Source organism: Simochromis diagramma, unplaced genomic scaffold (assembly GCF_900408965.1).
Source record: "Simochromis diagramma unplaced genomic scaffold, fSimDia1.1 OVJJ01000603.1, whole genome shotgun sequence".
NCBI classification, from domain to species: Eukaryota; Metazoa; Chordata; class Actinopteri; order Cichliformes; family Cichlidae; genus Simochromis; species Simochromis diagramma.
The window spans coordinates 3,287,781-3,313,651 of NW_024387414.1; the positions used below are offsets into that span (position 1 = coordinate 3,287,781).

At 43.3% G+C, this 25,871-nt stretch overlaps 1 protein-coding gene across 1 annotated transcript; it reads left to right on the top strand.

Moving 5' to 3' along the window:
* The first annotated feature begins 1,518 nt into the window (after positions 1–1,518).
* znf507 (zinc finger protein 507) lies at positions 1,519–25,141 on the top strand. Its single transcript, XM_040011446.1, has 7 exons — positions 1,519–1,678; positions 5,032–7,353; positions 9,481–9,598; positions 9,713–9,821; positions 18,768–18,872; positions 22,348–22,482; positions 23,463–25,141. The coding sequence occupies exons 2-7, from the start codon at positions 5,035–5,037 to the stop codon at positions 23,920–23,922; spliced, it is 3,246 nt and encodes a 1,081-aa protein (XP_039867380.1). The 5' UTR covers positions 1,519–1,678; positions 5,032–5,034; the 3' UTR covers positions 23,923–25,141.
* Positions 25,142–25,871: the final 730 nt, after the last annotated feature.

The window sequence follows — 25,871 nt, forward strand, 5'->3', positions numbered from 1 at the left end:
GTAAACACACATTGCAAATTTGACTATATTGAAATGAAGTGGCCTGATTTGTTTCCTGCATGCTGTGATTTGCATTTAATTTTACTGTGCTGAATTCTTCTACCAGGACTTTGGTGGAAAGCACAAATAAACTGCACCATTATTGGAATGTCTTGGTGTTGTTGTAAAACTTAATCATAAGAAAAAGACGGAGGAAAAGACAACTGTGAGTTGAACGAGGTGCATTTTGATAAGCACGATTTTAATACATACATGTACATGTACAATGCAAGGTTATGGACAATATCTGCAATGATTAAACAGTCACCATTCTGGTTCTCTCAGACTGTAAGTGGTAGAAGCATTGCCCATGTATGACTGTGTATTATAACTACCTAACAATAAAAAAGCACCAGGTTGTTCCTGTTGGTTTGGGTTATAGAGGTTGTTATGCCCTCTCAACATCTCTTCCATCAACTAGTGAGTGAATGTTTTGAGTGAGAGGCACAAACTGCCGGTGCATGTTCATGTTTTCTGCATATTCTGCTCAGAGTTGATTTGCATAATTCAGAGTTCAGTTACACTGGGTCTTGGTGCACCCCCTCACTTCATGCTCTGTCTGAAACAAGCAGCTCTGTGCCCTCTCCCTTTGAACTAACTTTCTTCTGATTGGCTGCCTCTGCCAAGATGAAGGCTTGGATAACAGGAGTGTGGAGCCTCTGTGTTCATAGCAAGAGCTGCGTGCCTGAGATGACCAAAATTTAACCCCTCTCCACACACAGCCTTGGGCAGAAACTCTTAAGGTGTCACAAACTTTGGAAATGTTTTATTTAGGATTTCAGATCTAACTTTCCATTGAAGTTGCACATATGTAATTTGGCCCCGGTGTACCAAATAGGTGACAATTTTTAAAAATGTGGCAGATATTAATCTAAACTTAGACCCAACCAGATTGACAGAGGAAGTGAGGAGGTTATGCTCATTTCAGAGCTGTTTGGACTTCACTTCAATTAAGTGGCTGATGCTGAGTTAATCTGCTGGGTAAGAAAGAAGAGTTTTCTTCTTTTCCAAACCTATGCAGTGGGCCGGATATCAGTCTTTGCCGATGGTTCTGGCCCCAAGGGGCCTTACGTTTGTTACCATAATCTGACATCAATTAAACCAAAAATGTGGCTTTAATATTAAATATCACAGTAAATAAAATAAATAATGTGATGCTAGTTTTCCACAGTTCAGACAAACAGCATTTATTTTATGCACACCCCTGACAGCTAGATTGAGTAAAGGCAGCTAGGGGCCCCTTGGGGTGGTAAAAATATAAAGTTTGTCAGCTTTTAGGGGCCCCCCCACTGGCCTGGGCCTCAAGCAACGCCTCTGGTTATCGTCTTAATTTAAGGAGTTAAAAATATAATGCTCTTTATTGTGGAAATTACCGCACTGGTTGGTTAAGTTGTAAGAAAAATTAAAAGCATTGCTTTTTACGAGGGGCACTTGAAGGCAACAGCAAGACAGCCTGTCAATCGTCGGTCGGCGTCGGTCACCTGACTCAAACTCCGAGTCACGTGACTGTTATTCCATCCTCGCCATTTTGCAATGTGGGAGAGAGAGAGAGAGAGAGAGGGGCCACTTTTTATGGCTAACGAATAAAAGAAAGCGGTTTATGTGCTGAGGACAAAGAGCGCCAAACTTCTCCGTGTCCGTGAGTATATTTTTATTTCCACACACCTTCGCGCTCCTCCGTTACCCATTAACCACCAGCAGCACGGACGCGTCCTTGTACATTCATGTGTTTCTCTGCTAGCAGTGTGTGAGACTCGTGTGTGTGTGTGTGTGTGTGTTTGACTAGCAGGCTGTGAGGCTAACAGCGGAGCTAACAGCGTGTGCCAGGATCCTTTTGACTTTTCCCATTTTTTTTAAACGTGAAAGTGTTTTTGTAGCGTGAAGGCAGCAGCAGTGTGTTGGCTCACATCAGCGGGTAAAAGGCTGCTTTTTGTGTGAGAGCTCACACCGAGAGGCTGTGTGCAACTTCGTCCTACAGGGGAGTGGAAGTGGATGGAATATTTTTAGATCCTGACATAACAGGTGCTCATCTGAGACGGGTTAAAGCACATGATGGAGTCCAGAGAGAAGCTGACGGATCGCAGGCGCATAAAAAGGAGTCGGATGCAGCTTATTTTGAATCCCTCCTCATCACAGAATTCAAAATTCAGCTGGATGGATGAATACACTACAACATCCCGCCGTGGTTTTCCTTCCCATCGGAAACCACGGCGAAATCAAAACATCAAAACATGTGTCTGTTCCACATGTTTTGATGTTTTCACACAGAAGCAGAAGTAGGAGAAAGAGGAAGTTTGTGGTCAGAAAGTGAGAAGGAGGGCAGTGTTATGTCATGTGGAGATGGAAGGAATTCAGCCACAGCAGTTGTGCCCGTTTCCTCTTCAGCTTCCCATGTAAACAAATGCACATGGTGCACAAGGTCTGTATTGACTGTGCAGGGACAGGACTTATCAGGAATGAGTTAAGCTGTCACACTTATCCCATTAGTCGATTGACTGATTTCCTCTCACTAACTTCTTGGTAAATACTCAAGTGATAAATGTCATTAGTACAGATTTATTTTAAAAGACGGAGAAAGATCAAAATGATTTTGCAGTCTGTGTGGCAGTGATTCTCAAAGTGTGCCACACAAGAGGTTTTTTTAATAGTTAACACCTTTTTTTAATTACAAGATCATCCGATTTATAGCTAGCTAGGAATGCATCATACAATTTAATCCTTCTAAAAAGCATAAAATTCGCATTTATATGATGAATCAACAGGATATGTCGGATCCAACAACACAAAAAATGTTTTTGTTCAATAAAATAAATACTATACAAGAAGGAGGTCAGTTAAACTGAATGTTTAAAAAAGTGATTCAATAAATAAAAACGTAGATGTGATCCAATATGGAGCTTAAGCCTGAAATGTGGGATCAGAATCAGCTTTATTGAGTAAGTATGTGTACACATGTGAGGAAGTGAGAGTGTAGATAGACAACAGACAGTGCTGACAACAACACAGCATGTTTGTTGTGCAGAGTGTGAAGATGTTGGAGTAAATTATGAAATAAGGGATGGATAACAAGTTACTATATGTACAATATATAAATGAGGATTGACCCTCTGAGTGTCACAGGTGTTGATCAGGTGACCCACGTGCCAAAAGGCTGCTCTCTGCAGTTGTCCTTTCCAGTAAAGGCGAAAGTCCCCCAGAAATCGTGATATGAGGCGGTTTGATACAGATCTTCTGTGTCTGTCTTCTTGGCAGTGAAGCCAGTAAGTGTCGCAGAGTGTGGTCACAGCCCATTAATTATCCATAGCCATTCACCACAGCCACAGTCAGCTGATGGAGGAATCCAAACAGTGTGTTGATTCAGACTGATTTCATACAGCAGAAGCGATGAGGGAGAGCTGTAGCGAGCAACATGGACGCTTCGCAACAGCGAGCGGTTCAACATTCAGGCCACAGAAACATTGTTTTGTAGATACGTGTCAGATTTTCATCATCGTCCACCTAAGAAGTCCTGAAGTTATGGTCCACTGTTGTCCACAGCGTTTCACTACACCAACACCTGCTACATGATGTTCATCAAGCTCCGAAACGAAGAATGACATCATCTTCAGTAGTTCGGAGATCGTTTTAACTGTTTACTCTTTGCAAACCGTCAAAGACACGCAGCACCGCAAACCTGTTTCTTCTTTCCAAACACACAGCTACAGGTTGCTTTATTTGTACTTGTAGGTAGATTTGGTCTGAGGAAGGTAAGTCGTCCTTCATCATATGTACACTCTGCAGAGGAAACGCTAAGAACGGGTAAGCATTGCAAAACATAATGAAGGAAAAAATAATGGTCGAGCTATGATTTGATCCTCTGAGTGATTGGTGCTGGAATGAAGCTGTTTTTCTGCACTTTGGGACTTTGTCCAGAAGAAGAAAGTGAAACTGACTTTGCAACAGCTGCAAGTCGAGTAAAATCGAACCAGTCAACCGTCGTGACTGCCTGGTGTACGTTCAGCTGTGGCCTGTTAGTAAAAATTTGAATGAGCCAGTTTCTGTTCGTTGCAGAAAAACTTCGCAACAATGAAACAAGGGAAAAGGACAAAAAAGGGCTTCATGAAAGCGCAGTAAAATAAAATAAGATCATCGTGTGGAACGAACTGAAAAACATGACAGATGCTGGTCGTGTCTTCTTGTCTTAGATCTCTTAAACTGAATGTATGACTCTGTGTTTTAACTGTGTTACATGATAACTGTATTCATGTACAACTTTTCAAATTTCATGTTACTAAGTGCTTTACATGAGTATCAGAATAAACCAAAAATAACTGTTGTGAGAAATGCAAAGGAAAGGCCTTCTTGTAAAACTATGTTTTAAGACACGACTTGAAGATCGGGATTTCCCCGGGCAGGCTGTTCCACATCCTCCAGGCCTCAACTTCAAACACTCTGCACTGTTTTCGGCGCGGTCCCTGGAACAGACAAAAGACCTCTGCCCGAGGGTTTTGTGGGTAGCAGGAGGTCAGAGATGGAGCTTTAAACGGTGGTTCTTTAAATTTTCCTATCTTGCACTGACCTGCACTGAGTCTGTGCCCCACAGTTAGAGAAACACTGCATTGCAGAGTGAGAAAGTGAAAAACTGCACTGAGGGCAGGATGATGGATGTGGAGCCTTGACCAGCACCATGTCTTTCCCCAGTTCAAACTATAGCAGTTTCATATCTGGGGATTCCTACGTCTAATAACCAGCAGCGGCCTTGAATAGTAGCTGTCCTGCTAATTCTGTCTACCACTAAAAATAATGCACTTTGGATGTTCTTTCACATTGGTTTCACTTTTCAGATGTTGAAGCTATTTCCGTCTTTTATGTCTAACATTTTTGGCCGCACTTCTTTGCTCTAATTTTTTAAAAATGTATTTATATTATGAATGAGGTCATCTACTTAAAAGGTTTACTGTGTAACACCAATCAGATTCCTCACTCATTACTTTGTTCTCTGCTGTCTTCCAGGTCATGGAGGAGATCACTAATGTCATCACACACTCATCCGCTGCCTCGTCTTCCTCCTCCACATCGGCGGCACTGGGCTCCCACACACGGCAAACCAAAGAGAAGCAATCCTCCCAGGGTTTTCAGCAGAAAACGGCAGATGATTCTCTCATCCGGGTCATAAAGAAGCTCAGCAAGATTGTGGAGAAGCGGCCCCAGCGTCGCTGCACATCAGGGGGACAGAAAAGAGCGCTGCAAGTGGGGGAAAGGGGAGCTGAGCAGGGGGGCGGCTCTATATGTAAGAAAATTAAAAGGAACCATAAGGATGAGGTGGGAGTAGAGCACAGCACAGATGACAGCAGTCTTCCCTCACCTTGGTCAGGTGATGATAACAACAATGTGACCACCACGGTGGCAGAGGTAGCTGCCAACCCCAACAGCAGCGACCTCAAGCGGACGGTGACGTGCTATCAGTGCAGCCTGTGCCCCCATCTCTCCCAAACACTGCCCCTGCTGAAAGAACACCTGAAGCAGCACAACGAGCAGCACAGTGACCTCATCCTCATGTGCTCCGAGTGCCACTTTACCTCCAGAGACCACGAGCAGCTGGAGGCGCACGTCAGGATGCACTTTGACAATGGAGACAACCAGAAGAGAAAGTACCCGGTGAGTGAGGCGAAGGAAGAGGTTTTAAAAAAGCAGGATGTGGATCTAACAGGTGACGACTGCAGCGCAGGAACCGAAGTGAAGAAAAGCTCAGTGAGCAGTGCTAAGGAGTTACCACAGAAGAAGAAGTGGTACAGCTATGAGGAGTATGGCCTGTACCGCTGCCTGATCTGCAGCTATGTTTGCAGTCAGCAGCGAATGCTCAAAACCCACGCCTGGAAGCACGCCGGCCTCGTCGACTGCTCCTATCCAATCTTTGAGGATGAAGACGGAGGTTCTGCAAAGAGAGAGGTGCAAGCTGCTCCTAACAATGCGTCAGCCAGAGAGGAAATAGTTGTTCTTCAAGATAAAAGCCTGCAAAAGCTCCCTACCGGCTTCAAGCTGCAGCTCTGCATGCCCGTGGCTGTCGAGGACAAACAGGAAGTGCTGAATCTACAAGGCTCTCATCTCAGTGAAAGTCCAAAAACAGTAGAGGAAGAGGACGAGTACCCCATCAAAGACCTGACCTCTGAGGAGCCCGTGGTGGAGGTGCAGGTGACCACTGAGGCAGCGACGGAGGTGGAGCTAGGCGGTCACCATGAAAGCACCTCTGTGAGCGACAGCTTGCTGTCATCGGCTCAGAAGATCATCAACAGAAGCCCCAACAGCGCCGGCCATATCAATGTGATCGTAGAGCGGCTTCCTTCAGCTGAGGACTCAGTCATGGCCTCTAACCCACTTCTTCTCAGCCCAGATGTGGACGGGGATAAGAGCTTACTGGAGAAAAAAGCAGAAGAGCAGGAGCATGTGGAAGGTGTGAAAGATGAGGTGGTCCTCTGCTACAGTCCGGGGAACACTAACAAAAGCCAGCATTTAGGAGCCGATATCAAATCCTCCATCACTAAAAGTAACGACCTTCCACGGGATGAAAACGTCCCCCCAGCTGGTCGCAAGAGGACGCACTCGGAGTCTCTCCGCCTCCACTCGCTGGCTGCCGAGGTCCTCGTGGCTATGCCTATGAGGACGCCCGAGCTGCCCAACTCTGGCGCCAAGGTAGCTCTGAAGACCGTTCCGGCACAGGCGCAGAGCCCGCAAGCAGCCCAGAAACCCACAGAGGGGGCTGCAGCCGGACAGAAGGCCTCTGACGTGGGAACGGCAGCAGCTATGCTGAACTGTAATGAGGGCAGAGAGGAAACTCTAGGATCTCTGGGCCTGGGCAAAGGAGACGACGACGGGCCTGCAGCTAATGGCGGGATCAGCCTTTCCCTGCTCACGGTCATTGAAAGACTGAGGGAGCGCTCAGACCAGAACACCTCGGACGAAGACATCTTGAAAGAGCTTCAAGATAACGCACAGTTCCAAAATGGAGCTGGAGTGGTCGCGGCGAACGGAGCGGGCAGTTACGTGTGCTCCAGTGTTCCAGGGATGGACGGGTTGGTCGGCTCTCCTGACAGCGGTCTGGTGGATTACATCCCCGGCAGCGATAGGCCGTATCGCTGCCGCCTGTGTCGCTACAGCAGTGGCAACAAGGGCTACATTAAACAGCACCTGCGGGTGCACAGGCAGAGGGAGCCGTATCAGTGTCCCATCTGTGAGCACATCGCCTCAGACAGCAAAGACCTGGAAAACCACATGATCCACCACTGCAAGAGCCGGATGTACCAGTGCAAGCAGTGTCCAGATGCCTTCCACTACAAGGTGAGTGCGGCCCTTTCATTTGAAACATGTTTTAATCTAACCTCCTTCTTTCCAACATCTCACATGTGAGGATTTTCTGATGAGGATTTGTGGAAGAGAACGTGCAAATGACCAGGACTCCTCAGTTATAGAAGACATTGTTGTAGTTGTAGGAGTGACTTTATCTTACTTTATTCAGAAGGGATGAAATGTGAGGTAAAGCTATCACAAAGAACAGGGTGTAAAAGGGGTATCAAGAGCATCAGTGTTGAACAAATGGAGCACAATAATCACTTACATCAGCGGTCCCCAACCTTTTTTGCGCCACGGACCGGTTTATGGCCGACAATATTTTCACGGACCGGCCTTTAAGGTGTCGCGGATAAATACAACAAAATAAAACTAGTACCGGTACCGAAAAAAAGAAGATTTATTCGTAACACACGTGAAAAGACCCAGGAAAACCGAGTTAACGATAAAAATGATAACAAAATAACGCTGAAAACTGATAAAAACCCTGAAAACTATACATTTCACGCCTGAGCCTCAACTCTCGCGGCCCGGAGCCAAACGACTCACGGACCGGTACCGGTCCGAGGCCCGGGGGTTGGGGACCGCTGACTTATATGAATGATGAACTACACAGCGCTACAGTTGAATGTGTCGCACATACTTGGCATGGTGGGCGATCTTCTCCATGTGACTGACTGAAAGCATGCATGTGTGATTATGGTATGTTTGTGTTTCGCTTTTGTTCTCGTAGTGAGGCAGTTATAAAGACGTATTCAGGTGTAAATACAATACATATATATTTGTATTCAGAGACTCCAAACTATTTTACTGTCATGTTTTGTCAGAGTTACTATTTTATGTCTCCTTAAAGGGAAATTATGGACAGCAGGGGAACACAGTTACACAGATAATCAATAATAATTGTCTAGTATTGGCTATCACACAATAGCTGTATCATGGCACTGTGATAATCATAGCCAGCATTTATTGATGCTTGGCTTGTCACCTTGATATTTTGTTGCCACCAACGCAAACAGTTGTGTGTACTGGGTGTGTTTTATCGAGTCTTCTGGAGGTAAGGCCTGATTTAGACTCGGATAATCTTTGTAGAGCCTGCGACGTAACCTTCACGAGTGGCCGCCGTCGTTGGCAGCATTTATGCTTGTGCTGGTGCATCGTGTGTTTATTACCTCGTGGTCGTGTCCCTGTGTTTTATATGCGGTGTCAGCTGGTAGAAACAAATAAGAGGCTGGTACTTCTGCCCTCCTGGGTCCTGGTTCTTTGTCTTGGTCAGTTTTTTTTTTTTTTGCTGGGACAAACACATTTGTCCTTCTAGTTTTTGTACAATCCCTCATGTCCGCTCCACTTGTTTCATTCATCTCCCTCCAGGAGCTTCCTTATGAACTTTCAAGTCCTTATGTTGATGCTGTGATTTTTATTCCTTTTATTGAGATAAATATTGTTGTTGTTTCACTGATTTAAAAAAACAACAACTGCAGCTTAAAAGCATCCTGAAATGCACAGGAGGAATTGAGGGTACTGAACATCCAATAGTTAGCTAGAATAGTGTCAGGCTGCTCATATTTAGCTGGCATGTTTCTAAGTTTGACTGTTGATTAGTTCAATGCTGGCAGTGCTGGGTCAGCTGTCTGTTTTATTCAAGACTTGTTGAGTGTTCCTCCTGCTTATAATGCCTCTGGTTTTATCTTCACCCAACACTGCAACATTCACCGAGTCGCTGTTGTCAGCATCTCTTCTTGTCGGTCATCAAACGGTAATAATAGATTAAAGCTTGAGTTGATAAATTAGCAAGGAAAGTTTGCAGCAGTCGGATGCAGGCAAAGGATAAAAGTATTGATTCCACTGGTATCATCGGGCTCCGCTGCCTCTCTGCAGCAGAGATTATTAAGTTCATCATATTTTCCAGCAGATCTGGGAGTTACGCTAAGAGTTGCTAATTGGGAGGTGTGAAAGCAGGCCCCCTATTCTCATATCTGTGCCTGAGGTGTGAGGTAAAATGCCTAATAAAGACCACAAAGTGCATCATTGGGGAAATCTGCCAGCTGTTTTTAATCCATTCAGTGTATCATAATTACTTAGAAATCTCACAGTATCGCTGTTTCTATTCATTTTTAGAGCCAGTTAAGAAACCATGAAAGAGAGCACCACAGCTTCAGCAGTGATGTGGAAATGCTCACACCAGTCGCTGAGACGGCGGCCGCAATGGAGGAAACGGAGCGGGTCACAGATGAAGGTAAGACGTGGTTTATGTTTTTATGGCACCATTAATTGTTACGATATTTGGCTGACGGCTCGGTGTTGTTCTCAACAAGTTGTAAAGGTGTGTTTGCGTTGCCTTCTCTTACAGAAGGTAGTCCACAGAAGATGTTTAAGTGCGACGTGTGCAACTACACCAGCTCTACGTACGTCGGGGTGAGGAACCACCGGCGCATTCATAACTCTGACAAACCTTATCGGTGAGTTGTGAACGAAAACCCGCGCCATCTGCTCATTTCACCTCCCACTAGCCAAGTTTTAGCAGTTTTTAAATTGCACTTTGTCTACAAAATGAAGCTAATCATTGTGGTAAGAACCAACCTTTTATGTAATCTTAGTAACAGTAAAATTAGTGGCCTTGTGTTAACACCCACAGTCTTTGTGGTGCTTCGGCCGGTCGTGCATTTTACTTTCTTTGTCGCCTGATTGCCAAGATTTGAGTTTGTTTGTTTGTTTTTAAAGAAAGGAACAAAAAATGCCCCGCCTCTTGCCCCATGACACCTGAGGTAACTCCAGGGAGGGAGGGATGGATACAAATGAATAAATGGGATATGCGTAGAGATGAATAAATGCATATTGTGTTAGTTTAGCGTTACCATTGATGAGCACTTGGATTGCTGAGGGTTATTTTAACCCTTTAAAACCGGTCGGAGCGGGCACGCTCTGTTTTGCGTAACAATTTTTAAATCGCGGTAGCTCTGCAACCACATAAGCTAGCGCAATAATTTTTTTTGCATATGAAACCGGAGTTGTACTTACATCTTATGCCATCAGCTTGTCCTAGGTCACAGTTTCCTTCCACATATAGCTTTGCAAAAACTGCATAAAAAGCGCTAGCAGCAACAAAAACATGGCTTTGCCGATCCAATCAGCTGTTCGTAACACTTCCTACGTTGGAATAGACGTCAGAGCGAACTTTCGCATGTCCGCCATTACCTGCCCGAAACCGGAAGTGGTGTCATTTTTGCGGAAATGTAGTTTTTTGCCATCAGGGCCTCATGAGCCTATACTGGTGTTTTTAAAAGTTATCTTTGACTTTATGACTTTCTGTGTCGTTTCTGGGATGCTTAGGACTCATATTGCACTGCTGGAAATAGTTTATTTTGATGCATATGCTGCTTTTTTGCAAATTTGCACTATAATATTTATTTTCGTTTTTCCTGCAGTGTATAAAAATTGGTGTATTTCAAAAACAAAACTATGAAGACACTCAAAATAAATTTCCTGTGGTGGGAAACTATTTTGTGCAACTTTTTTGTATTTACAGTTTTGAGGGATAAGCCTCTTAAATTTCTCTAACTAGAAATATATGTTAAAAAAACAAAAACGATTTTCAATTTTTTTTTGTAGTTTATTACACTTTTTTGCAATTTATGTAATTTCTATGCACTTAATGAATACATATTATTAAAATTTGGGCTATAATGGTTGTATTGATGTATAGGAACTTGAAATGCTCCCAAAAATGGCTCCACAGCATGTAAAAATATAATATAAGCTCTGGCAGACTTGGTTCTATGGTAGGTCTTAAAGGGTTAAAGGACCTAAAAGGTCTTTTGCACAGTCACTAACAACAGCGCGCTGGGAGCAGCTTCGTTATGATGCACTCTGTGCAGCACTTAATGTTACTGGGAACATTTAAAAAGATTATTTTCATAGAATTTCACCTTTTTTACTAAATGTTGAACTAAAGATAGAAGAAAAATATGTGTGACTGGCTGTTGTAAGGGTGAAACGGTACACTGTACATATTTCACTCGAACAATACAGTTTGTCTACATGACTAATGATCGTGGCCGTTCAGACAGCACGGCTACCAGCATTAATGCTGAGGTCTTATGTGTATGAAGATTGTAGATTTGAAGGGTTTTCTCAGCAAATCACTACAGATTCTCCAATTTCCCCAGAAATGTTACATTTCTATGGAAATTGGACCCGCTGGGTGTGAAAAAACAAATCAGAACGTCAGCCACGTCGTCGGCAGTGAATTTGAAACAGACAGTCTTGGGAAATATCTGCGAGTGATTGATGATAACAACAAATCGTTACTAAAGGGTAAGATGGTGAATCAACAGCTGCAAACGGCCTGCAGAGCTGAATGATCGCTTTTCTGTTATCTGTTTGAGGTTTCCTGCAGTGTGACACATTGTTTAAGTGGTAAAACACATAGTTGCCTTTTTTCCCCCTTTGGTTTTTGACAGTGATCTGTCTGTGAGTGTATTTAATGATATTTTTGTGTGTGGAGAGCTAGAGAAGGATCAGAGCAGCTTCTTCAGAATGACCTTGAACTTGATCATTTTTAGTTTTACAAAATATTGGTTGTAAAGGTTCCTGTTCATGTCAGTCTGCGCAAACTGAACTTTGAGCGAGCTGTTGCACAACCCCAAGTCTAACAGCAGAACATGTATGAGAATGAGTGATAGCGAGTGAGAAAAAGATAGTAAATAAGTTATAAAGCGATATGGAACAATACCACACCCTTTCCAAACGTCATAAAGTTCTGTGGTCCTGCCTTTGTTTCATACGTGTCCTGTTTGAAATTCAGGCTCCAGTAAGATCTTGCTCAGAACGTCATGCAAGCCAAAACCAGCAGACCTTCCAATATCTCCACTATTTATCTGAATGTATCTGTCTGCAAATGTCTTTCAAAGCTTTCAGAATCATAGTTTAACAGTTTCTGATGCATAGAGTGCAAACAAAAAAATAGCATAAGATTGTTGCTCCCAATTCTCATCTTAGCTTCCCGGGGGTGTGACCCATTCCCAGTGAAATGTAGCCCCTTAGTGATGCCTGCGATGCCTTTAGCCTGTGGCGGTAACGCTGGGTGAAATGTGATTGATGGTTTCTTGTAAACCTAGAGGAGGTTTTATTAGATGTTTAATCATTTATGAGCGCAGTGAAGTGAGTATTCATTTGAAACATTACTAAGCTACAATGATTCAAAGAACGCGCACAGTTTGACATTTTCAGCTTAAAAATTAATAGAAAATAAGCAAAGTTGGATACATTTATTCTGTTTCCTGTTTCAGACTTAAGCCTTGCTTCATTGCGTGTGTGCAGATGAATACGTATAAGATTATTAAGATAAACATGATATACACAAAAATCTCAAGTCAACAGGATTCTTTTTAAAAGATACGAGGATTAATTATTAAAATAAAAATTGTTAAAATAAGTAGCAAGTGTTAAGATGTTTGAGTAGTTGAAGACATTTCCATCTGTCAGTGGAAGCTGAACATTTGATGGCGTGAGGAAGGTTTTTCTGGATTTTTGGAGCAACGGCACGATCTTCTTTATTAACCTCCACTGACCTCGTGGGACAGAAACATTAAAGTCAAGCAGTACATTAGGGCAGAGAAACTGAGAACACATAAGTCTGTGGATCCTAAAATAATTTTTGGATTTAACAGGAAGCTAGCACCAGTGTAATGCTTTCTGTTGTTCTCACAGTTCAGCGCCAGATGATAAGTGTTTGTAGAGATTAATGTAGTGATGGAAAAAAGAGTGGAAACAGCAAAACTTCACCAACCGTGAAAGCCGATCAAATCTGAATGCTGTCGTCTTAGCTGAAGATGCATCCCTCGACCAGAGAACAGCAAACAGTTTATCAGACTGTTTGGTTTTCACAGTCAGATTCTGCTTTTCTCCAGGAGAATTAAAGCAGTAAATTATCAAATTATCTTATAAAAGTGCCCATATTTCATACATTATTGAAAAAAAATGTGTAAAACATGTTTTATGCCTGTTTTATACTTTAGTGGTGGTAGCGCGAAGGCAGCCTGCAGGCAGCAGTGTTTTCAGTCGTTTTCACAGAGTTGTGCGTCCACATTGAAACGGCCGAAAAACGCTTACGTTCCAGTCCTGCACATGCGTGAAACGCAAGAGGATACGACCTGCCTCATTTCTGTCTGCCGTTTGCTTAGTTTCAGGCTCTTTGAAGTTTTTTCAGTTGACTAACAATGAGGTGGAGCTGTTGCTGCGAGTAACACAAAAGTACAAAGTCGCAAAAGCGAGTGAGAATTAAAGAATTTGAAGAAAAGCTCTCTGGAGCACGTACAGACTGATATTAATCTTTAATAGTCAAAATTGAGGGCAAACAAAACAACTGCTGTTTAATGCCCTCTGCTGTCTTAGTTTAATTGGTCACATGACTGCATCACATGACTAAAATGTGTCATCGTTTTTGAAAAGGCTCCGGGTTCGCTGTCCACACTGCTCCATGAAAGCACCGTTTTCCAATGTATGCGTTTTCCTTGAGCCAAAACGCCGTCTCAGTGTGGACGGGAGGCCAAAACGGAGAGAAAACGATTAGTGTGGACGTAGCCTTAGTGGCTTTTTCCCCTCAGGGTCAAATAGTTTGTCTCTGAGTAAAGCAAAACACATTTTCTGTGTTTCACGTAGGTGTCCACATCATGGTAGTGTAAGGAGCTTGGACAGAAAGTTTGGTGAAGACATTCACCTCTCATCCAAGTAGCTTCTTCAGATCTAAAATCAGGTATTTAAACCCCAGTGGAGGGTCGTCCCTTAAGAGGATCATTGACCTACTATTAATCATGAGCCTCACGTGGTGTGAAAAAAGGCTTGGGTCAATACCATCAGAGGTTTTGGGTGGAACTACTGTGAGACCTTGCCTCGCCCTATCATGTGACTTATTGTAGTAACCAGAAGCAAGATGTGAGTGGGCGTTGAGGTGCCTTGGAAGGTTTCTAAAAGCTGCATTGTTGACTCTAGGCGTCATAAGCCACGCCCTCTGTTCAGTGAGGATCCTTCGTAGTGGTGTGAAACTGAAAACCTCTAGTATGGCATTGTCATAAGAGATAAAGTTGATCTTCATAATGAATATTAAAGTTCCTAAAACCACCTAAGATCTTTTGCAGATATCGTTGATTAATTGTGTGTGTGTGTGTGTGTTTGTAGGGGGTGTGTTGGGTTAAAATTGACCCCCCGTGTTGAGACAGCAGGTTCGGTGGGGAACAAATGCTGCGGCTTTTTCATTGAAACTGTTCACGTTCTGCTCTTCATGCTTGGAAAGTTTTCCATTTCTTCGTGTTTGCCGTCATGCTGTGTTTGTTTATTTGAATGTACAGAATAATGCTGGTTGCAGGAATGCTATACGACCTTTAGCAAGATGCTGATACATCAGGAAGTAGACTGAAAGCGCTCCAGTTTCTCAGGTTCATTGCATGTCTCGTTTGATGCAAGTTGCATAAAATTGGCGTTTCCTGCATGTCAGAAATAAAACTCTGCATGAGTGTATAGTGAAGGGTTTGTTGGTGTCCACTGTAAGTGAAAAGAGGACTTTTAGAGCTCACTGTGACTTCTGCATGGCGACAGCCTTTTTTTTTTTTTTAGTTTTGAGTTCCCCTTTGAGGCACACTGAGCTATTTAAATTCTATTTGCTAATTCTCATTCATGTCCTATTACTTTAAGAGATACTTGAGCTCTGCATGTCATTTTAAATTGGTCCTTTAGAGGGCAGTAATCACCTAGAAATGCTCCCAGCAGCACAGCGATCTCAGTGTGGGCACAGGCACACTCTGTCACACAGTGCCCTCACTTTGTCTCTCTGTTAGCACAGATTTAACTCAAAGCACCAACTTTAGGTTGGTTTCTTAACAGAGCGCTGACGTTTGTGCTCTAAAGTCAGAATTATATTCGCCTGATTTCTTTTCGCTCTTGTAAAGGTCAGGCAGCTTCCAATTTAGTTTAGAGTCAGTGTGAGAATGCCGAGTTGGGTGTTGCTGGCTCATGCAGGTGGGAATATTGAGGAAAGCACAAAGTAAACAGGTGGAAACGAGAGATTTTTTTAATATTTTGGCAGTGAGGAAAATGAGTGGCTGGATGAAGCAGGTCCCTGCATGCTTGTTATGCCCTTATCCTCGTGCTTTCATGAGGACAGATCAAATTACACCTGAAATTAAAGTGAACCTGCAGTGACTAGTCAGTCCACAGAAATCAATTTGGACTTCCTTTTTTTTTTTTTTTTAATTTTTTAAATGTTTCCAGCTTCTCAAATGTCAGGCTTCCACTTTTCTCTTTCAGATGTGCGATAGAAAACTGTACCCTGACTTTTTCACTTTTTTATGACATTTGATAACCAAAGCAAATCCTCGATTAAACAAGAAGTCAATGGGCAGATTAATCCATAATGAGAATACTGTTAATTAAAGGCCTAAATTAAATGTCAACACGTAAAGGTCAACCCCTTTACTTTTACACTTAAACTGGCAAAACTCACATTTCTGCCTGCTCACATGCACATACTGCACATTTAAAGTGTCTAATATCAGAAAGAAACTCCTGCACCTGAACGTGTGTCATGTCACAGCAGTACAGTGTGGGCTGCCACGTTCTCTGTGGCTTTGGCTCTGTGCTCCAGCACACTGGAGGTTGAAGTGCTGACTTTCAGCTTCGAGTGCAGCGCAGAAGGATAATGACAGGGCTACAGTTCTGTGCTGTTCAACACCCAAGCTGGAAGTAAACATCCTCCAATAAAAGCTGAAAGTCAGCACATCAGTCACACAGAAGACTGTCACTGTAAAAATATGCACAGGCTGCGATGTTTTTACACGTAATCAAACACTGTGCTGTGTGCACGGCCGCTGTGCGCTCTGATGTATGCAGTGTTTCACCGAAGTATCGTACACTGGTTTAAATTTGCTCCTTTGTTTTTGGGTATGATTACATCACCGTTAAAGCAGGCTCGGTCTGCCTAGTTTTATTTTCTGCTGCATACAGTCATGTGAAAGTGAAGTAAATGTTTACTCCCTCCATAGGATTGTAAAGGCAAGTAGCAGCCAGGTGCTGCTAATCAGATGTGCTTGGTTAATCATCAGCACCTGCTATAAAAGCAGATGTTTCACCAGTTTGCTGGTCTGAAGCACCCTGATGCGTGTTAATACATAGCTGCACTCTTGGCAGGAGTGGAAGTCCCAGCAAATGAACCCAAGGTCAGACCCAAGGTCAGAGAAGCTGCAGAAAACCCCAGAGCTCCATCCCAGACTCTACAAGCCTCAGTTGGCATGTCGAATTTTCAGGTTCATTGCAGCACAGCAAGTATGGCTTGTTTAGAAGGGTTCCCAGGAGAAAGCCTCGTTTCTCTAAACATGGCAGCACGGCTCAGGTTTGCAGACACGACTCGTGCAAACTTCCAATCACAGTTTTCGGAGGAGTGATGGTTTGGGCTTGTTTTGCATCCCCTGGACCTGAGCACCTTCCAGTCACTGAGTCAAACATGAACTCCTCAGTGTACCAAAGTATACGCTACATGTCAGTCGAGCCATACTTCAGTTATTCCTGCTTCCACAGCCTTCTGAATCAAAGGGTGCACGTCTTAGAGTCCAGGGAAAACCTTTATTTACATGACAATACATTGTATTCCTGTTAAACATGGTCAATGTTTCAAATAATGTGGTCAGTATGAAGGGAATGTTACGTTTGGGCCACGTAGGCTCTCAGGTTCTGGCAGTTTTGTCTTTTCTAACCCTTGACTTGATTGAAAGTCGGCATGTGTTCATCTCATCCCCCAGAAGATCCAACCACTTAAACATTTTGGGGTATCAAATGAAGAGAAAGTTGCATTAGGGTAGTGCAAAGGGAGATAAGCATCTACCTGCACAAAGGCCTAGTAAAAAAATAAAAAGGAATTAATTTGAACTTTATAAATTCTGAGAAAATACTTTCATGGAGTCCAAGAATAAAACTATGAATCTACAAATGAGCACAATGGGTCCCCTCTAACTCACCAGGCCGTCGGCTGTTAGAGGAAATCCGTGCAGTTAGGAGTTGGGATACATAATTGGAATTGAGTATGAGGTCTGAACGTTATACAGTAACACTGACAGTAATACCATCGCTGCTATCATCTGATGGCATTACAGAAGGACTTGAAGGGAAACAGCAGAGTGCAAAGATGCCCATTATCATGCCTGAAACTCTTCTTAGTATTCATTCGTCAAACCGTTCAACACGAGTATGAAAACATAGTGCCCGCTACATACTGTAGTTTATTAGGATCCCTGTTAGATGTGCTGCAGAGCCCTGCTGGTCGTTCCGGGGTCTGCCCATAATATTACCATTATTAAACAGCTGGAAATGTAATGTACTTATCTTATCTGTTTATGGGGAAGAAATGGTTTGACTGAAAACCTTCTGATATTCTGCTGTAAGCTTATAATCATTTATTCGGTTCCTAAATGCTCTTATTTCTAGTAGCGTTAGCAGCCTATAAGTACTTTTCTGTTCTCATTTCTCATGTAACTAGTTGCACAAATCATTACCCAGCAATATAACTACCCTTTTATATGCTAGGTGACCCGCATACTGTCAACACCTGGGTGTTAGCAACCATAGCGTAGCTTAGCCTAGTTTAGCATAAAGTCAGAAGACAGGGGAAGCAATTTTCTAGACTCTGACCTAATGTGTCAAAACCTGCCTCTCAGCATCTGTAAAGTTAAATAATTTGTTAAAAAAAAGATGTTTAAATAAGTTTGGTAGGAAAAGGAAACAAAAATACTCTGAAAGCTGCTTTCATTTGAATTTACAGTTACCCTGTTGCTTTCTCAAAAGCTCCAAACTGGGAAGCGATACCTTTCTACAAGTTTAAGTTTCTCGGGGCAAGGCCACATTCATTTCCATGTAGCACACAATAAACCAAAGCTCCATAAATAATTTATGATAAACTCAGTTTGTTCTCTCCTTGAATTACAGTTGCTGGAATATTAATATGTGCAATTAATCCAGCCCACATGTTGCAGTTGTTGTAGTTACAGGAGAAACCAGTTTGTAGCTTGAGCCAAATTAACCTAAAAATGAAGTGTGTGTGTCTGTGTGTGTGAGACTTTAATGCTGTGCGGCTGATGGCAGCGAGTCGAGTGTATCCTCTTCCTGCAACCCTTGTACAGTGCCGTATCTGCCTCTAAGCTACTAGAAGTGCCAGTTTCATCGCTCAGCCACAGTGCAAGTGTAAGGAAATAGAAAACACTGATTTATTTCTTTTGTTAAAGTAGGAATGTCCTGCCTGCTTTGCTCCAAGTCCTTTATCTCAACGCACTGACATCAAAATGCTGCTTCTGTAACTGCATTTCCCAGTTAAATAAGCTGCTCTGTCTCCATCTCTCTTTTTTCTTTCTAAATGCCCCCGGCAGGTGCTGCAGCTGCGATTTTGCCACCACCAACATGAACAGTTTAAAGAGCCACATGAGGAGGCACCCTCAGGAGCACCAGGCCGTGCAGCTGCTGGAGCAGTACAGGTGAGACACTTCAAACACGCTCCCACCGCAGGGAGCGATGATAACAATGACCGCTGCACTTCTGAGGTGAGAAGGAAGAGCTGTGTGTGTCCAGAAGAAGCTGCGGGCTGCGTTACGAACACGTGCTCTAATCGAATTCCCTCCAAACTCCACAGTCTGTAGTTTCAACCAGTGTCGAGGCAAAACTCACAGAGACAAAGACGGCAGTCTGTAGGTGGGTGGAAACAGTGCAGTCGATAAAACATAAAATTTATGCAGCTGGATGCATAAATTCAGTTTCCTTTATTCAGTTGTTAGCGATCACTCTCCAGCCCGAAAATCCAGTCTGTGGTTAGGAGGACTGATGCTCCTTATCACCAATCGTTGTCCAGCTCATCTTATCGGTCGGCCCAGAGTTTCACTGGTGAAATCGTCTTAAATTTAGTTTGGATCAGTTTAAAATGTGTCATCGCCCACGTTCGGCCCTTTCAGCCTTTATTTTTTTAAATATGTTAGTAGGATGAGATTAATCAGTTGACTCCAGCAGGAAACCCTAAAGAAGCCCGCCGGTATAGAAAATCAAGTTGAATGTTTTGTGTCCTTTGCACGTTAATAAACACATTCAGACTTTTACACTAGTGTTGATTTTGAATCAGCATTGTGTTTACTTGGGAACATATGACCTTAGATTTTCTTTAAAGTGTTATTTGAAAGGTCTGTAGGTTACCTGTGTGGGTCAGAACCTGTTTGTGACCACGTGCGTGCACTCTCAGTCCGGAGATTTAAGAAGTGGGCTTCTGATTGCAAGTTTAGTGGATGGCGGGTGGAGAAAGTGAATGGCAGTCAACACTCGACTCTCCTTAAAATGTTAAATCCTCAACCCCGAGCGAGACTCTGATTGCTGATTTCCACTTCACTGAGCACTTGTCCTCGGTACCTGCGAGGCTTCAACGCTCGTTTCCATACATTCAAAATGGCACAGACGCTGCCTTCTTTCTCTTTAGCGCAGCACTTTCATAACGAGGAGGGACTTGAGGGAGACGGACTGCTTTAAAAGTAAAGTAGCAGAGGATGAGATATCTTGACTTTTCGGGTGACTTTCACACCTTTTGTTTGGTCTGAAGCGAGGCGTCCCAGCGAGTCTTGGAGAACGCTAGACATAACATGCTGCGACTGCTGGTGCTCGTTACTTACAGTGTCCTTTTTGCAAATGTTCAATTAAAACTAACAAGACACAGTCTGAATTTTCAGTTTCCGATTTATAATAATAATAATTTGTATAGCAGGGTAACAGAGGGCTTCGCAGTAACACAGAATAAAAGAACAAACTGGGAGAAATTACCAAAGAAATTTACATATTTGTTATAAATGACTGAAGTGCAGCATCAAAATAAGATAATAATGTGATTCCACACTTAAAATTAATGTTAAAATAAAAAAATCTATACTAAAAATGACCAAAAATGGAGGATATGAGTCTTTATCAGTGATCTAAAAGGAAGCCACTGGATGTCCTCGGGCAGGTCATTCCACACCGAGGAGCCCAAACGCAAAGCCCTCGATCAGTTAACGGGTTTCTGTCGAGGATCTCAGGGTTTCAGGGATTATCACACTGGAGCAAATCTCTCGTGACGCTGCACAGATTTAAATGCTGGCTCACTGTCGAGAGCAGAGGGCCAATCACAGGGAGCCACGCCCAACGTGGAGGGAGGATGGAGAGAGATCTGCCACAGATGTAACCAAGCATTGACAAATAAAATGTCCCAGGTTTGTACAAGCAGCAAAAGTGATGCATTATTAGATTTTGCGGTAACAGGAGCCTGTTTACATCATGAATGGAACTGGGCGCACACAACCTGTTGTAGTCCACCTGTGTGCACCTTCCTCCACACAGGTGGACTACCTCTTCGTTCCCCGCAGCCTTTTCTGTCCTGTTTGCAAAAACTGCTCCATCTCTGCATTTCTACACGGCACCTCCTCATCACCTCTGTTTCCTTCACCTACATGTCGAGTGAAGTCTGCTCCAGTCACCACTCCCCCCTCGGGGGACACGCTTATTCTAGGGTTGCACCTTCAAAAACAAACCTAAACCACTGGCTTCCTCTCCTCACCCCCAACCGGGCGCAGCAGATGGCCGCCCCTCCCTGAGCCTGGTGCTGCCGGAGGTTTCTTCCTTCCCACTGTCACCGAGCGCTTGTTCATGCGGCGGGTCGCCTCTTTCGGGTTTTCTCTGTATTACTGTAGAGTCTCTACCTTACAGTATAAAGCACTTTGAGGCGACTGGTGTGATTTGGTCGCTATACAAATAAAAGAAAGTGTGACTCCTTGAAAACAAAGTATAAAGAAACCACGAGTGACTCAAGACTTGAAACTAAAGTCTGTGATTTTTACGGCACCACAGAAAAAGCAAGTACTGTCACATTTACAGAGTTGTGAGGTAGACTTGGTATGACGGTACCTTTGCTGGTGACCTGTGTGTGCGTGTGTGTGTGTGTGTCACATTACTCCATTTCCATTTAAAATTCCTTTTCACCTGTAGAAGGTGGATCTGGTTCCAGTCGTTGGCTCCGTGCTGTCAGTTTTCTCAGCAGCAGAAAGGAAGCAAAGCAAACAAATGAACACGGCAGAGTTTGATTGACTTTGCCTGTCAGAGGCAGCTGTTTGACGGCTGTTGGTTCAGTCTTTGTGGGATGCTGACGGGCTGGATTAATTGGCTATAGATTTTCCCCAATCCTTTTGTGGAGATTGTTATTTTATTTAGTTTTAAATTTCTCATTACTCTTTGAGGCCTCGAGGCGTCAAGCGTGATGCGAAGCAACACAAAAGCACAACGCTGTGAAATGGAGCAGAAGAGAGAATTTTTAAATGCACCATCAAAACCATCTGTCAGCTCCAAAAAGATCGCGGGGTTTTTTTTTTTTCTTGGTGGTGTCAAAAAGCATCTGCTGCTTCCGGAATAAACTGGCCTCTCATCGCGTCTTCAAGACGACGATGGAGCCGAAGTGTACGTTTTCTAAAGTGAGTCAGTAACTGGGAGAAAGAAACGGGCCATTATCACACACTAGTCTACTGCGATGTGATTTCATTTTAACGACATCGTGGCTTGTTTTATAAATAACATGTTCTGAGCGTGTTCAGTCAGCTGTTCGGGGGGGAGGGTGCATGATGTCTTTATCCTTAATGATATTTGCAAGTGAAAGCGTTTGAATAGATCTAAAACTCCATAATTCTTTTTAATTTTGACAAATGAGTCCAGCAGCGTGCTGCAAATCCGATTTCCTCTCTCCCCTCTTTGTCTCCGTCTCTCAAGCTCGGTGTCCCCCGTGGAGTGTTCAGTCAGGATGATTCCTCTTGATAGAAAGTAGGAGAAGGATTAGTAAAACCTCAGTACACACATTAAATCATCTTCAGCTTGAGCCCCTCTCACTCCTTTCTCATATTCCCTCCATTATTTATTTATTTATTTACTTATTTTTTTCCTCCTCCTCTCTTTCAGGTGCTCTCTGTGCGGCTATGTGTGCAGTCACCCGCCATCGCTCAAATCCCACATGTGGAAGCACGCCGGAGACCAGAACTACAACTACGAGCAGGTTAACAAAGCCATTAACGAGGCAATCTCCCAGAGCAGCCGGTAAGCACACAAACTGCAGTTCCTTCAGCCTTCTTTCAAGTTTTATCTCAGTGTTTGTAAATGTCAACAGTAAATCAACTGGCAGTGCTCTTCATGTCCTGGGATTATACAGGTTATAATGGTTTTAAAGGTAGTCTAATGGAGTGGTCATGTAAACGAAGAAAAACATTTTATTTATTGTTTCTGGTTTGTTTCTGAAGCCTCTTTCAGCAGGTAGCTGTCACAAGTTTTTCTGTGAACATTTGGCTGCAGAAAAACTCATAATAGTAATAATAATGATATATCTCGCTTATATTTCTGTTTTTTGTAAGAATATATGACTTTCTGCTACTTGCCTTCATCATTTGTACTCTAAATTTCATGTTATAAGGATGTAGTGTGCAGGGTTTCGTGCAAAACATGCTGAATATGCTGCTCTGGCAATGCATGCACATGCAAGCACTGCACTGGGGAAACGTTTCCTGAACTTTTATGCAGTCCTTACTGCTTCCATAGGAATTAAGAGGGTGGGTGTTGCTGCCGATCAGATATACCTGATGAATAAAAATGAGATGATCTGGAGAATTCAGGTGTGTTAACACAATGCCACAGTCTTGCTAGGATTGGACGTCCCACCTCTGACTCTGCAGGCCTCAGTTAGCGTGTTAAAGGTTAAAGTTCATGACAGTACAATAATAAAAGCACTGAGCAAGTTTGTTTGGAAATGTTGCTGGATTGTTTACAGTGTTATGAGCCATTTTAATGTAATTATTTTTAATTTGTAAATATTGTATACCTCTGAGTCCCATTTAAAATTTGCTTTGCATCCACGAAGGTGCTCAGTGACTGATGATGATTGGTGGAAAATTGGCAAAAAGCCTTTTAACTTGGAAACTATGAGTCTCACAAGTGTGCTGTGTATTGTGCTGTTTAAGTACAATATATACAAACGCTGAGGGTGACATTTTTCTTCTCATGATTTTACCCTCTGCTTCTTTCAGAGCTCCTCAGAAGTTATCTGCGGTGGTAGAGTCTGCGGCAGAGCGCCCGGCAGTGTCCCCGCACTCAAAGGACAAAGCAAAGAGCACAGCGGATCCACCGCTAACACCCACATCAGCAACTAAAGCTGCTCTGTCAGCTGACAGCCCAGCGGGCTTCTCCACACCTCCCACAGATCCTTCAAAGTGGTCCCCCGAGTCCGTAAGCCCCCAGGGGAAGGACCCTGCACAGCTTCAGTCTCAGTCCCAGAGCCATCCACGCACGGGCCAGCTCCCCCCGCCAGGCCCCGGCATGGAGTACTGCGTGCTCCTGTTCTGCTGCTGCATCTGCGGCTTCGAGTCCACCAGCAAAGAGCGACTGATGGAGCACATGAAGGAGCACGAGGGAGACATCATCAGCATCATCCTGAACAAAGAGCAGCAGCAGTCAGAAGCACAAGCAAGCCTCCAAACAGCAGAGTGACACATGCACTTTCCCCCCTCCCCATCCTGACTTTGACGCCCACCCTGTGCTTTCACAAGCTTTTCATGAGGTTTCTGTCCGTCAGCGAGGCGGCGGAGGAAACGATCTACTGCATCACAGTAGTCCAGTCATTTCAGTGGCGGTACTCTGATTGGTTCGGTTGTTGCATCAAAAGGTTACGTTCGTAAGGCTGCGATGACTCGTGTCCACACATTTCAGAACAAACGATGAAATGTTTTATTGACGATGTTCTTTCGAAAGGAATGTTTAAAAAACGATTGACAGGGCTGTAAGCCGTTAATATTTGTGTCAAATAATTACACAATAAATGACGCAAAATGTGTCTGTAGGGAAGCGATTTTGCTTTCAAGGGAGGAGCCCGAGCTCTCGACTCAAGTCCGTTTTTTTTTTTTTCCACTCTACAGGGACGTGTTCATACCTCACAAAACCACGCGATCCCTCAACCACAAAAGATTTCCATATTTTCAAGTCTAATCCATATATTTTTGATTCTAAGGCAGCTCTTTTATTGCTAGTGTATTTAATGTATTTAATCTGACAGAGTTGAAGCTCTAGCCAAGTAGTGGAGGTGCAGACTCGCCGATGCCTACAAAGGCGTTTACCACAGCTTAAAAAAACCTTTCAATATTTATCTGTTTATTTTAATGCATGTTAAGTTCCGTTATGCCAATTTAAACGACTATGTTTGTTATATTTTCTTTCTGCTCTTTGTGGCTCTTATTGTAGTTTTACTGTTTGTTAAGTAGCTTCTTTAGCAGAGACCCTGATAGTTCTCAAAGGTGGAGCGTAAGTTGACTGGAGCAAAGCAGGAAGTGGCCTTTGGATCGTCACCAGTGTTCAGTTGGTGTAAAAGCATGTCGACAAAAGGAATAACAAAAAGGGAAGCTGGGATTGGCGGGGCTCGTGTTGTAATACAACGATGTTTCAAAGCCGGTTTATGTCATATTGAATGCGACACAATTATCACTCGATTGTGATTATGGTGCTAGGTTCACTTTAAGACTTGTCAATGAAGGTATTTTTATAGCTCATGCTGTTTATGATGTATATAATAACATTTTTATAAGGACATTTCCACTTTTTGTCAGTGTTTTTAAAAATATAAACTTTCTAGTATCGGCTTGAAGCGGCCGCTGTCCCAGCTTGAACATGCCTGAAATGAGAAGACGTGGATGTGAAAATAAAGTTTTTAAGTCAACGTGTTTTGGGTGTTTCTGGCGAAGTCTCATGTCCTCTCACCGGCAGGAGGGCAGACATTGCAGACCTCAGCCCAGCTCTTTCAAACGATGAATGGCAGCAATAGTATTCACTGACATCTTTTGAGCATAAAAAAATTGAAACCTGGTATTTTAAATGTTGCTCAGAGTGTGCAAGAAACATCTGGAGGAGATGATATTTACCTGGGTGTCACTCACTGACCCTCGCTGTCCATTCATGAGGTTCAAGTAAGGCGCAATCATCCCATGCCATCCTAGTAGTCGTTCCACTCAGCAAATTTGGCTCCTTGTTCCTCCTCTTTCTAAAAATAATTCACTTTGGAGAAGATCCACGGCACAGATGCAAGTGGTCAGAAAGAAACTCGCACAAGGAGTTCACTTTGGTGGGCCTTGCAGTTCAGTCGAGGGGACAGATCCTGAGTAATGAGTGAGGTTGGAGTAATAAAGGATATGAGCAGCATGCAGATTGGTGTTTTCTAGTCTGTTTGGCTGTGACTGCAGTGATTTTGGTTCATTTATTTGACACCCAGCATTTCACAGCTTATTTGTCTTGCGTTGCTCACCTCAGAGCCTTGAGGGATAACATCCCCATTCCTGCTGGAGTCGTCCAAAAACACATCAAGATTACAGGAAAATAAAAGTTAACGGAAAATTAAGAGTGATTAAGAAGATGATGCTTACTAACCGGGAGCTCGGTGACAAGATCTCCTG

Excerpts from the sequence above, each read along its gene's own strand:
- znf507 (XM_040011446.1), top strand. The coding sequence starts at position 5,035 with ATGGAGGAGATCACTAATGTCATCACACACTCATCCGCTGCCTCGTCT. Across the intron at positions 9,599-9,712 it reads GGAGCGGGTCACAGATGAAG|AAGGTAGTCCACAGAAGATG; the intron begins GTAAGACGTGGT and ends CTTCTCTTACAG. Across the intron at positions 22,483-23,462 it reads GCAATCTCCCAGAGCAGCCG|AGCTCCTCAGAAGTTATCTG; the intron begins GTAAGCACACAA and ends TGCTTCTTTCAG.